Genomic DNA, 14,442 nt, shown 5'->3' on the forward strand with positions numbered 1-14,442 from the left:
TGTCCTCCTGTATTAATTGTGCCAGGGGAAGATTATGTTGGCTATATATTTTGCTGTCTGTAATGTGCTTTTTTCCTCATCGAAGATCCCGATTATAATCAGCTATGTCCTTTTGCTGTGGCCACCCGCTTTACCTAGAGAAGAAAAATAATATGCAACAACTTGGGGGAGACTCTAAAGAAAATTCACATTTTCTCTGCTTTTTTGTTTAATGTACAGTCAAACTGTTACCAACAGTCACTCTGCATTCTGTTCTGGGTCAAGACTGTAAATGTGAACTAAGACCTGTGTTGAATCCCTTCAGCTCCCTTACAGCTGCCTTGCTGAGTGTGACCTTGCCATTAACTGCCGCTCTTCCTCTCCTCCCATCCACCCACATGGTTTTAGCCAAGATGTCCATCTACAAGAGAATGAGACGGGCATGTTGTTTTGATTGCGGACGTTCTGAGCGTGACTGCTCGTGCATGTCAGGCCGTGTGCGTGGTAACATGGACACCCCTGAGCGAGCCTTCCCACTTTCTTCTGTCTCTGTTAATGATTGCTCCACCAGTTTCCGTGCCTGTAAGTTTAACCCCGACACACGCAGTTCCGTGTCTGTGCTGTCTGTGGTATCATCTCCGTCTTGTGCTGTGCCTGTGGTTCTGTGAGTTTGTCCGGCTGGTGTTTCCCTCCCACTGTGACCTGGTGTGTGGTGACATATTGCTGCTGCTGCCTGTCGTTTGTGCTGGGGAAGGCCTGCCTTTCCTTGCTCAACTCTCCGTGCTTCTCTCAGCGTGCAGGACGATAGAATTGCAGCCGGGCGTTTCTCTCCTCTAAACAGGCATAAGTGGAAATGAATGTGCTAGCAAACCAAATGCTCTGTTTATGTGAGAAGTGTGGAGATGCATAGCTTTTATATTTTAATATTGGGGGGACTGCCTATTAGATTGGGTTGAAGAAGGAGAAGACTCTAGAGAGAGTAAGTTAACTGTAGCATTAAATTGCTTTGGGTGAGCTTAGTTTCCAAAATACAGCAGTGTTTACCTGCAGATGGATTTTTTTTTTATTATGTCTCCCTAACCTGTATCTCATTTCTCCAGTGCCAGATTGTGTCCTGTGTTCTGGAAAAGAACATTCTAAATCTGCCAACCTATATAGACTGATTGATTTTAGAGTCCCCCTCCCTGCCTCCCACTCCCCAGAAAGATCACTAATTCAAAGGATTGTTCCATAAATAGCTTTTATTTTTCCCATGTTTAACCTTGATATGGAATAGCAGTTGTGGTACAAATCACAATGAAAACTGTCAGCTCTGAGCCTCCCTGGCTTCCTCGAGACCACAGGCCTTCAGAGGCAGTTTTCTTTGTCTCCCACAAACTCAGAGATGTTGAAGAATTTGCCAAGGTGTTGCAACTGGTAGCGGGCAAAGCTGAGCTATGCCAGATACCTAAGATTTTCCTAATCCTTATCATCAACACAAACTTTGATAGAGATTTGTTCTATTGAAAGCTGCAGCTTGTACATGTTGGATATGGATCTTTACCTTAGGCAGAAGATGGCTGTGGTTTTCACTGAAGACTTGGGTGCCACAAAGTATAACTATTAACCTTTCTTTTTATTGTTGTTGCTATTATTATTGATATTGGTTTGGAGACCTCCCTTAGCAGTGCTCAGGACTTATTCCTAACTTTGTCCTTAAGGATCACTGCTGACGAGGTAGAGTCTCAAGGGACCTCATGGTGCACCAGGGGATCAGTCCCAGGTCAGCTTCATGCAAGTCAGGCACCTTATCTGCTGCACTGTCTCTCCACCTGAACCTTTCTTCCAGTTTTTGTTAGCACGGGAAGTAAGCAGTAATTGTTCCTTTTTTGCTTCTTACCTCTCTCTTGAAGGCACCCAATATAGTTATTGGTGACCACGTTTCTATTTCCTCCTTTTCAAAGTATCCACAGCTGGTCAGACACAACTATGGGGTTTAATTGACACTGGAAGCAATCAAGGAGAACACTTGGCTCACGAGCATCAAAGGCCCTGAAAAGCTTGCCTGATTAGCCTGTGATGGTGGTCTCAGCCTGGTATGCTTATGGCAGTGGTTCAGTGGAGACTTCTAGAGCTGAGGAAGCTCTACGTTTCCTGTATAGAGCAGGGTGCTGTGGGCATGACCAGAGCAGATGTTTGTACTTGAAGTTCAGATCTGAGATACGATCTGGGTATCATGCTCTTATAGAAGCATTTGGGAAAGTTAGATCTAAAACCAGTGAGTCATCCTCTCTGAACCATCCTTTCCTGCTCCTTAGCTACTGAATTCATGTTTCAAAGTGATAACTAATAAGGATTGTCAAGAGAGCTTTTGGACAATCCCAACCACTCCCAACTGGTCCAAAGTTCTAGAAAAGAAGCTTCCTTTGAAACCTTTTCTATGAATTTTATAGTATAAACCTTTGTCTTCTTATTCTCTCTGTAAGATTTTTCCTTTTCTCGGAGACTACCTTACTGTGGGCTGGTCTACAGAAAAATAGGTCTGTGATGGGTGGCAAGATATTGGGGAGGAAGAGCAAAGTCGACTCAAGAGCTAGAGTGCACAGTTCAGCTTCATTCCTGTGAAGTTGGTGCTTATAACCACCAACCTTCTGGGCTACACCTATGCCAAAGGCATAACTGTTGTTTTCAGACAACCCGTGGATTCTACCACCTTGACCATTTAGTGGAGAACAGAGCTTTGACTCTAAACCAGAGCCTTGAGGTCACTTCTTAGCATTGGCTATCCATCCCAGTCATAGAAAAGCCTGACCCCTCTATGAAGCCCAGGATATCCAGTATGTATTATTTCTTATTTATCCAGGATGAACTATCACTGGGGACATCTCTCCATTCTGCAATTTAATCCAGGCTTTGATAGAGCCCAGAGAAGGAAAACTTGGTGTGGAATTGTTTGGTTCTCTCAGCAACATCCTGTGCCTGAGAGCATTGTCGTTCATACCTCTAAAATCAGCCCCACCATGGAAAGCAGGCAGACTGGGGACTGTGCTGAAGCCTTAACTGGTACTGACAGCTGAGGCGAGGGGGTGCCTACTCAGTTTCATCAGTCTTCCTGCCGTCGTCACTCCATCAAACAAAAGCAGATTTCATCCGTCCCTGTGTGAGACCACTCACCTTTGACCGTTAATAATAAGTTAGAAAAATCCATTCCAATTTGAACCCCTTCATGCACCCACATAAGCCCTTCTTCTTCAATTAAAGGATGTCTATCTGTATGCAGAATTCCACTGGCAGAGCTCCAATAGCAATCCTGGGCTTTCCTTGCGGGTGGTGGGACTGGGTGGTGCCCATTTGACAGAGCTGGTTGACTCAAAGAGCAGTGGTGAGAGTGGGCTTTTCATTAAATATGAGCAGATGTGAAATGTAGAGGGTTTGGCAATTAGAAATGGCAGGAGAATGGCCCTTGAATCAAAGTAAGGTCAGATGGGCGGATCAGATTACTTCTCTTACATTCTTTAGTTGTTCTGAAAATCATTCTGAATTAGTGTCAGCAGAACCATGATGGGTTTTGCCCTTTGTCTTTTATGCTGGGGCAGTATTGTTTCCCAAGACACTCATTAAAGGTCATTATATTATTACGGAACTTGCTTTGGTCAGAGTTTCCCAGTTGAGCCCGTGTGCTTTGGGGATGGCCTAATTCATTTCTCTCTCGCCTTTCATCGTCTCCCTTTTTCTTAGTTTTTCTTATAAGGGAAAGATTTCCGTTTCTGAGAGACTTTCAATTGGAACACAAAGTCCCATTATGTGCTTTCTGAAGTGGGAAGAAAAGTAGCCAGTTCCCACCGGAGTGCTAATATATTAAAATCGTTCACACCGTTTTTTAAAACCTGCCTTCCAATAGCAGGGAGCACTGTGCAGCCCACCTCTCCTCGGGTGCATGGCCCACCTTACCTGGGGACTCGGTGTTAAGGCAGGTCCAAGTCTAGCAGTTGTCTCCTGCCTAACTCACAAATGTAAAGCCAGATTGTGCTGACACAAAGGTCCTCAGAGAAGAAGGACTTGTTTTCAGAAGATCCACAAAACAAAGTGTCAGGAAAGAGGTAAATAGTTTTAAGGTGCCGTTTCAAGATCTTCCTGTTGAATATAGTTATCTGGCATTGGTGCACATTCTGCTTCTTTTCATCAGCTTGATTTTGTCTCTATTTCACATTTTCTTGGAGGCGTAGGGATGGAACCAGAGTTTTCACCAAGCTATCTTCTTATACTATTAAATAGGGGAAAAGATGTCTAGCAACATACACATGCACATGAATATAGATTTAAGTTGCAATACCTTCTGTTTCCCCTTTCTAAAATAATCTCTGTTCAGAATTTATTCTTACTATTTCAGTCTTAAGCTTATAGCTGATTGCTATCTAATGGAAAAGGACAATTAAAATTATTATGTGACAACATAGGACCCTATTGATTCAAGCCCACTGAGACCTGCCTAATATATGCTGGCCACAAACCATCAGTTATCCAAACAAGAACAAATTAATCATGTGGTAGAGAAGCATATCTTTCCATTTGTGCTCAGAAGTAATTTTAGTGCAAGTACCTGTGTGATCTCTCTCACCAACCTTTCAATTTATTAACAGTTCAAACCTGTATAATTACATACACCCTTTTGCAAACTAGTGTAGCTAATTTTAAATTGTGCATAACTCTGGGGGGATAAACATAATAAAAGGAGACATTCAACCCCTATGGTTGAGAGAAGTCCAATGAAATTAGGTTGAAGGGAGATGTAACAAAATCAGTTCAAGTGTAGTCTTTAGTCTTGGCAGATTATAAACAAAAGCAACCTATCCCAAGTAGCTTTGGCTTGTACAGAGAATTAATATCTTCAATAGAACTAAAGTCACTGCAGTCAACTGATGGCATTGGAAGTAAGTAAAATCAGATACCAGGCAGGAGGAAGTGGAAATAGGTCCAGGAAGTGCCTCTCATTGGATACACCCAGGACTGAAGGTTGATTAGATTTATTATGCTACACTTTAAAGCTAGCAGCCTATAATTATCTCATTCCTTTTATGTATAGTTGATTTTGGGTTTAGGCACCACTCCCAGTGATGCTTGAGGCTTACTTCTCTGCTCAGGGATACTCCTGGTAAGGTTCAGGGGACCATATGTAATGCCAGGGATTCAAACCGGATCGGACTCATGCCAGGCAAGCTATTTTACTATCTCTTGGCCTTTCTAATGTATAGTTTTAAGCAATTTTTTTAAGGTTTCTTAATCCTAAATTTTATTTATGGGGGGGGTGGTTCTGAAACCTATAACTCCCTCTCCCCATCCCCACCCCGCCCACTCTCATTGGTCACAGAAAATAGGGTCCCTAAAGGAAGCTCAGTCTGAATCAGCGTAGACATCTTTTTCCAAACATTAAGAAAAAATATTCATGTCTTCTAAAATTGCATTTTCTTCCATTTTCTCCTGCTCATTGTTGTGTGGCCTGTCTGCTCCTGTCTCTCTCTTTTTACTGGTCCCCTTCTCCTACTCGCAGTGTTGATGAAACCAAACTTGAAAGTACCTTTTGGTTTCTACTCTAGCCCATAGGTCACCCTTGGCTCGGATTCTCAATTGGCCACTGCTACTTCTTTCCAAGAGGTAATATAGGAACAGGCCCAGAAGCCATTTAGTCAGTCCCTGAGACTACTGGTTTTGGAAATCAGGACACTTCTGAGTAGCAAAGCTACAGAAGTCAGTGCCTCTTGCTGCTTCACTTTGTGGTGACCTGGTTTAGCATTTAGTTACCTAGAACTGTGCCTCCCTTGATGCTCAGGCAGCAGTCAGCTCATGAAATCAGCATTGTGGGGGGAAACATCATGTGGGCAAAAATTCCTTTAAAAAAATCCTCTAAAGTGATGATCTCAAAAGATCTCCAAACCAAATAGGTTTCCACTCATCATGGATTGTTGGTGTGTTCAGGTTAGAGTCAAATAAAGTTATTGGTCTGTCTGTTCTATGATGAAATGCTCAATGTATATGTGAAAGAGAAAATGAAATGGGAACAAAAATATGGGGATTATTCTTTTCAAAAAGAGCCCTCAGAAACAGGTGGGAGGTAGAAAGCAAAATTGTCTGAGAACAGAAAGAGAACAGGATTCTTGTGGATGTCCCATTACTTGGGCACCTCCCTTCCCAGCTGTAAGCAGCTTTAATAACTCACTCAGCTCTCCATGGACAAACTAGAAAACACGTTGGCGTGCCACAAGGAAGTTGAGCAGATACCCTCATGCAAAGTGACATGGAAATACATTTGCATTTTAATTTTAGGACAGTGGCCAGTCTGTAGAATACTCACCCTGACAGCTCCTACTAACTTAGTCCTCATCTTAGGACAGATGTGACTAGTTAGTCCCCCATCTCCCTCCCCTCTCTGCTATCTCAGGCGACAGATGCCAGGGCCAGCCCGCCTTCCACTTGAGCTTTCTTGTCAAGGCTGTGCCTTTAGCCCAAATCCTGACCTTTACGGTATGAAATAAAGTACTGATGAACAAGCAGAGGTTTGAATTAGAGCAGGCTTGGAGCAAATGTCAAGCCCATCTCTGCCTCCCTCCTCCACCTGCACCAGGATCCTGGCTTTAGACCCAGTCTGGAGTTTGCAGTGCCTTAGGCTTTATGGGTCTGGGGAGACATAACTTATTAACAAAGAGTTATTAAATTTTTATCAATTTTACAACACAATGTAAATGCCTCCTATGAATCTACATTGTATTCATTATCATTTAAAACGTTAATTAAGTCAAAGTTGCATTTAATTTCTCTCTAAATGGGCCTCTGGGAAGAGGCTTTCAGAAACATCTGTGGGAGCTGCGGCCATCAGAGACAGGGAATCCCCCAGCCCGCACTCAGGGTAGCCCTGACTTGATTGCTCTCGCCTGTCTGTGGCTAATTTGTTGTGATGCGATTAAGCATTGTCTCAAATTAGTATCAGACATATAATGGGGTAAAGCCACCCAAGAGCGACATGGGGGCAGTAAAGTAGACCCCCCTGGACCCTGCCCTCAAATCCCCTCCAGGGGGCAGTTGATCCCAGCCTCTCTGGCCTCAGTTGTACCTGGGGATTCTCACTTCTCATACTGGACCCATCATTTCAATTGGATGTTATTTTTCATCTCAGATGGACATTTGTCATCCAGCCATGGAAAATATCCTGGTGTTTGGGATCTTTGACTCACATTTAAGCCTTGAAGCAATGAGCATGGAGCTGCATAAATGGAAACCAGTTTCTGAACAGAGAGGATGTGTAGATTATGTCCATTGGTAAGGACAGGAAGAACTGACTGAAGTCACTGGAAGTGGCTTCTCCGGTTTGAGATTTGGTTGGTTTTTGGTGCTACCTCAAAAGAGCCAACTGCCCAAACATAGGAGACTCACATAGGAGCCGAAGCTAGTGAATGTGCTGTGAAAGAATCTGGCTGATGGCTTCTCTTGTTTCCCTGTCGTAACCCCTCTTGCTATACAGATGCTCTGGCACTGGGATGTGCCATGTGTCTGAGGTAGTGGTTGTGATTAAATCTAACACCCACATAGCATTTGCTGCTTTGTGGACACTGCTTTACAGCCTTTGCAAATAGTAATGGGATCTCTACCATGAGGTAGGATGTGCGATTTGCAGTTGAGGCAACTGTAAGTGGAGGCAACTCCACGGCATACTCCTCCTCTCTATGGAGGAGCGGCAACTGAGGAGGCTTAGCCAACTACATTTAAACACTGGCCAAGTGTCCTGTAAGTGCCTCACTAGAACATTGGGATTTTTCCATCAGGCTGGTTGGCTCCACACCCTGTGAAGTGGAGTGGGATACTCCAGACATATATAGCTGAAGACCAGTCATGAGAACTTAAGACTTGAGGGAGAGCTGGAAGAAAGAAGACATAGTACTAGGCTCTGTGAAGATGCAGAGGGTACCTCCTGCTGCAGCTTAGGAAAGACCTTCCAAGATGTAGCGATTAAAATGTGCTTAGAGAATGGAAGGAAAGAGGTGTTTTGCTTAATATCAGCATGATAAAGGGGGTGGCAGAGGGGAGAACCAAGCCTCTGTTGAACAGCTGGTCACCTGGTTTGCCTCGAGCAGGGGGAGTACAGGAAGATGAGCCCCGAAGATCAGCAGGGCTGGGCCATTTGTTGGGATCAGGCCTTGAGGGCTGGATTTTCATCTGGAGTCCAGTGAAAAGCGGTTCAAGTGTTGATCATCCAGGAAGTGACCTCCCAGGCTCTGTTTGGGGAAGACTCAATGCTGCTGTGTGAGAGGGGTCTGGGCTCTGGAGGCAGTTGGGGGACCTCCTAAGGGTGGAGAAGCCCAGCAGACTGCCGTGGGCTGTGAGGAGAGGAGTCCTGGCCAGCCTCTCTGAGCCTCAGAAGGAAGGACTGCTCTGTGGCCTCCAGGACCCCACAGCTGAAGCACATTATCCAAATGCAAATGCAAGAAGTTGAAAATCTTTTTAAGGAAAGTTTAATTAATGACTCTGAAGCAGTTGAATTCCATTAGTAACATTTCTTCTGCTTAATTCCCCCCAGCTGACCTGGCAATGGTTGTCATTCTTACTTGTGCTCAGCAGAGTTCTTTTCTCGCTGGAATAGGATTTGCTCAAGGCCTGGCCTGGACTGAGGACTTTTACCAGGCTGCCCCCATTGCCCTGGTCTTGAGGAGCTTCTCCACGTAGATCCTTTTCCTAACCAGCATTTCGTCTTGCTTTCTCACCGCCCTCCCTATTTCCAGTCAAACTCACATCTTGAGTGTGTTGGTGGTGACAAGAGTGTGTTGGCAGTTCCCACGTGCTGGCATGAGTGGTATTGGCCCAGGCTGGGTGGCAGAGGCAAAGCGAGTGGAGGCCACCTACTGGGACATGTGACAGGCCCAAGGGCCTGACTCAGCTACTTGCAGTAGCTTCTGTTAGTGCTCCTGGGAATTCTTTTACTTTGAAATCCCTGTCATTGGCCATGAGACTTTTCTCCTGCCGTAGTTCTCAGGGAGACAGCATGTCTCTTTACATCTATGGAGGGAAAAAAATAATAAGTGCTTCACTTCCCATTCACTGGCAGTCCACTGTAGTTTTCAACTGTTCATCCCTCTCAGTGGAAACACGAAACACATTTCTTGTGAAGTACTGCCACACCGAATCTGAGGAAGTCATGTGGCGTTTCTAAGTACCATGGCACAAATTTATTTTCCTTTTTACATCACTGTGCAGGAGACCTTTGTCTGTGTTCATCTTCTCTGTGTCAGCACCCATGACTGTGGCATTTGTGCATGCCATAAACCCAAAGGGTCATTAAAACAACATGGAAAAGCACTTTTCCGTGGCTTCCCTTCCAGTCAGTGGCGATGCGCACAGGCTGGGATTGGGTTGCAAAGTGGAATTTAGCAAAACGCACCCAACTGGTTGTCTGCTGTCTGTCCTCTCTTGGGGGCTTTCTTCTAGGCCAACTTGTGAATTCTCTAGATAGTTAGGGAATCCTCTGGCCCCGTATATTTTTACAAGGGTTCTGCTGTCCCAGCATTTCCTGAAGGAAACCTAAGTGAAATACAAACAAGTTCAGCATTGTCAGGCCCACACATGTGAAACCTCAGAGGACTCTGAATAGACCTATTTCTTATCCAGCAAGACAGTGTTTGGTTTAAAGGGAGATTCTTAACTTGCCCATAGAATCTTGTTCTGAGGAGAGTCTGAGGCCTGTGTTCATGAGTTGGGTAAACAGCCTGGAAACTCTGGCCTTTCTTTTCTGATCATCCCTTCAGCCATCCTCAGGAAGCTATATCCTCCCCCACAATGGAAATAAAAAGCAAGAGGAAAAAATCAAAACCCAATCTCTTCTACAAGCTTGAAACTCTCCCTTCTGTCTCCTTCAGTATAGCAAGGTGAGCACCACCAAGTATTCCTAGTTCTGGAAAGAAAATCCTGTGCCAAGTCAAAGTAGAAGTTTTTCTTTCTTTCTTTCTTTCTTTCTTTCTTTCTTTCTTTCTTTCTTTCTTTCTTTCTTTCTTTCTTTCTTTCTTTCTTTCTTTCTTTCTTTCTTTCTTTCTTTCTTTCTTTCTTTCTTTCTTTCTTCCTTTCTTTCTTTCTTTCTTTCTTACACTGTGTGTTGGGAGGAGGGTGGGGGCAGGAGGGGGGAGTGCTTGACTCCCGCCTCTAGTCAAGGGGTCATTCCTGGCAGTGTTGGGGACCGTGCAGTACTGGGATTAAACTCAGGACTCTTGATTGCAGAGCATGCATTTAACCTGTTGAACTATCTGTTCATCCCCAAAGTGGAAGCTTTTGAAGCAAAGCAGCATCAGGTACCATCAATGGCTCTGCAAGACTTTTAAATGAAGTGAAGAATGATTGCTCTCTGGAACGGGAGCCATGGCGGATGTACTGACAGTGCATAGAAGGGCATCTGTAGGCCACAGAGTGGAGTGAGTCCAGGGCCTGTTGGGAGTGGAGCTGACTGCTTGCATTAGAGTGATCTTTAGTTTGGCTGGTGTTGGTGTTCTGGACTGGTGCCTGTTGGATAGCACTTAGGCTAGAAAGGACCTATGGGCTCTCTTCCTTCCCTCAAGTTCAGAAATGTACCATGCAGGCATCCTTTGCTATGCTTGGCCTATTGGCAAGAGTACCTGAATAGTAAATATCTTGAAGGATTCTAATTCAGTAAACATTTGACCAGTAAAAGAATAAATATACAAACAAGTTCTCAATAATCAGTTAAAGGAGTAAAGAGGTGATAGCCCATGAACAGGATAGCTCCAGGTGTATGAAGATACAACTTTCTAAATACCTTATAATACCTTAAATGTAACATATATGCATGTATGTATGTATTTATATACATATATAAATACCCATCTGGTATTTATCTAACAGGGATACAAGAAGATTAAGTGGAGGGGTTGGAGCGACAGCACAGTGGGTAGGACATTTGCCTTGCATGCAGCCAACCCAGGTTCGATTCCCAGCATCTCATATGGTCCCCTGAGCACTTCCAGGGATAATTCCTGAGTTCAGAACCAGGATTAACCCCTGTGCATTGGCAGGTGTGACCCAAAAAGCAAAAACAAAACAAAAAGATTAAGTGGAAAGGAGATGTCTATAGCAGGACAAAGAAAGATAGAACAATCTTGAAAATTACCAGTTAGTAGGTAAAATCCATAATTTTTGAATTAATACTAAGTAGTAGAAAAGAGGATCTAGAACAAAGAATCAAATGAGTGTAGACCAAGATCCACCATTTTTTCACTGAGGCATGTGACCAAATGGCTGTATATACACAGAGAGCGTTTGTCCTAAAAAAATTAAGGACTTGACACATTTGCTTGAAATGCCAACATTGCCCTTTTTTAATTAGTTCAATCATTTTCCTCTGATTTAGGGTGGTATAAAATTATTAATATATCAGGCAGGGCCAATGTGAGGAAAGGGCCCACTTGTAGAGCAGTGTAACCATTTGCAGATGGCGTGTCTGCCTGCCCAAATGTGCAGCTCAGGACTATTGGGATCATTGTCTGTGATTCTGAGTAGGCAGATCAAATCCAATAGCACCCGAGTGACAATTTCTCCCACCTAGACTTGTCCAAAACCTCAGTGTCTCATAACTATTTTCAACTTAATGCTATTAATCTGTTTATTCATAGAGAAAAAGAGGAGGCAGGGAGATTTCTCAGTTGTTCAAGGCTTTCTCTAAGGCTGCACTGAGTGTTCCTTCATTTGCCTTTGAGTGGCTTTGAATTGCTCTCTGTGTTTTGTCAAGGTTGATCTGGCCATTTCTTCAGTGCAGATGAGTAAATTTCCACATATGGCCTGTAACATATCCAACTGAGAGAACACATCCAGCAGGGATGCTTCAAAGCCAAAGACCTAAACAGGTGTTACAGAAAAAAGAAGGTACAATGACCCGCAGAGAAGAGAGCTTCGTGGTGAAAATTACAGGCTGAAAGTTGCTAGGAATATATACAGGAAGGGGCTCAGGTCCTGTGACCTGGAAGTCTTGGGACTTGGTTGTGAAATATGCAAGAGGTCACTTGCTGGAAAGGCTGCTCATTCACAGAGTCCTTCATTTAAGAAGAAGATAGGAATCTGTTAGGCAGACATCTGGCTTTTCTTTGAGGATTCCCAAGCCATTCCCCTAACAGTGCAGAGTGATCACCTTAGCAATTAAAGCCTGAAATTCTAGGAAACAAGGGAAAGGATGGGATTTGTGTCTTCTGGGGAATTTAGCTGGTACAGTGAAGTTTTGATATATTCCCTAACTAGAATCTCAGTGGGTGTCAGTTCCTATATTAGAATTATCCTTATGCACGTGTGAATCTATAATTCTCAAGTCACTAATGTCATCCTAGTTCATCTCAGTAACTAACAAACAGATCCCATATTTCAGGGTCATAGGACTTTGGGAAAATTCTAGAAACATCTCTGATCCTAACTCTCCATATTTGTAATATGAAGATAGTAATGGGACCTATCTCAGAAAATGGTTGCGTGTGTGATCAGGTTCTATCACTCTTCCTCTTCCTGTGACTGCCTCTCCAAGACTTCTGTCTCTAAACTGGGCATGAAGAAAGTGAATCTGTGTGTTCTGCAAACATACAAGGAAAGTTGGCGAACAAACCAGAAGGAAACATGAGTTCTTGTTCCCTTTCAAGTAGATCTCTAAACTTGTCCTGATGATGGTCTTGACCTTAAATCATCATTGAGATCTTGCAGATGCTGAGACAGTGTTAGTTACTTCTGATATGTTGTTTTGTGGTTAGCTGAGCTCTAATTCTTGTTGGTTTCTAATTCATGTGCTCAGGGCAAAGAGCAGGCCCTTGGTGGCCTGACACTGGCATTTGGACTTGTCACTGCCCCTTTCTTTGAGCAGACCAGAGGCCAGGGCTTGTCTACAGATGGGTTGAGGGAATATCAATGGATTTTGAAATCTGGAGGATTTTGCTAACCCTCTGCTGGTGATCCTTGCTCGGCTCTGAACTCTGAATTCTGTCTGTCCTGCCATCACTATCCTTTTGTTAGTGCCCCTGGCCACTAAACTGTCACCCTATTTAGCATGAAAAAACACAGATTTGATCAGTGTATTCCATTCTAAAGAAGAAAAGAATTGTCCGAGGCTCCTTATTTCAAAAGACCGGCACCCGCCTTTCTGACTGAAATCTAGTTTTCTAGTTCCATCTGCCACATCAGTTTTCATCATGTGACCATCATCTAAAGACCATCTTGTTTTTGTTATTTAATTCACTTTTGAAAACTTTAGCCCAAGTTTCTACTTGTTGATTCACCCAGAGATACACAGTTACAAAGTTGTTCATGACTGGGTTTCAGCCATACAATGTTTCAATACCCGTCCCTTTACCAGTGTGCATTTCCCACCACCAGTGTCCCCAGTTTCTCTCCCGCCCCCACTGCAAGCCTGCCTCTATTGCAGACACCTCTCTCTCTTATTCTCTTTACCCCCTTTTTTTATCTGCCAGGCACTGTGGTTTGCAAAACTTAACTGAAGGGTTTTTTATGCATATTGTTTTACCTCCTTTCAGTACCCAGTTCTTGTCCAGAGTGATAATTTCCAATTGTCATTGTCATAGTGATCCCCTCTCTGTCCTTTCTGAACCCTCCCCCAGCCCATGGTGGCAAGCTTCCTACCTTGGACCAGTCCTCCTGGCCCTTGTTGCTATTGTCTTTGAGTACTATTTTCACATTATGTTTTTCAATAAGCCCTAAATGAGTGCAATCATTCTATGGTCCCTCTCCCTCTGACTCATTTCACTCAGCACTATGGTCTCCATGTTCACCCATGTATAAGCAAATTTCATGACTTCATTTTACTTTCTCCTCTCTTATTTATACTTTCCTTTTACTTACTTCTCTTTCTAATGACATACTCATTCTTTAAAGCAGGATTTAGGAAACTATAGCACCTGAATTAAATATGGCTTACCACCACCACAAATAAAGTTTTATTGTAATACAGTAATGCTAAAATTTTCACTTTCCCATTGCTGGCTTTCAAGGCACAATAAGAAAATTGAGTCATTGCAAGGGAGAGTGTATAGTATAAAAAGCCCCAAATAGTTACTACCTGTTTTGACAGAAAAAATTGTCAATTCCTGCTTTGAAACCAGTTTAACAATTATTTTTATGTCTCTGTGAAGGCTTCTTGACTGCTCTTCCATCTATCTCAGATTAAAATTAATCTGATGGGTTTCTCATCTTTGATCCAATAACACTTTGCACAATTCCCTTTGCAGCAGATTTCATGTGGTGCTTTTTAAGAAGTAAACTCCAGCAACAAACATTAATGTTCAATGATCTTCAAGTTCTCAACATATTGCACACAGCAGCCCAGGTGAATGGCAGGGAGTCAGCAAATAGTTAGCCAAAGATATCTAAACTGTGTTAAGAACATGACACCTACGTTTCCATGGTTTTATTAGGCATATATCTCAAAAGAAAAGATCTTGAGCCTAG

At 43.3% G+C, this 14,442-nt stretch overlaps 1 protein-coding gene across 21 annotated transcripts in view; it reads left to right on the top strand.

Moving 5' to 3' along the window:
* Positions 1–14,442, top strand: part of KCNMA1 (potassium calcium-activated channel subfamily M alpha 1) — a 767,652-nt gene that overhangs the window by 626,268 nt on the left and 126,942 nt on the right. For 7 of the 21 annotated variants that reach the window (XM_055131423.1, XM_055131426.1, XM_055131427.1 and 4 more), the window contains one exon: positions 388–561. The exons of the other annotated variants lie outside the window; for them this stretch is intronic. In XM_055131423.1, the coding sequence (XP_054987398.1) occupies positions 388–561 (174 nt within the window). The remainder of the gene's footprint in view (positions 1–387; positions 562–14,442) is intronic. 21 annotated transcript variants of the gene reach the window in all.

The sequence above is a fragment of the Sorex araneus genome, chromosome 3, assembly GCF_027595985.1.
Source record: "Sorex araneus isolate mSorAra2 chromosome 3, mSorAra2.pri, whole genome shotgun sequence".
NCBI classification, from domain to species: Eukaryota; Metazoa; Chordata; class Mammalia; order Eulipotyphla; family Soricidae; genus Sorex; species Sorex araneus.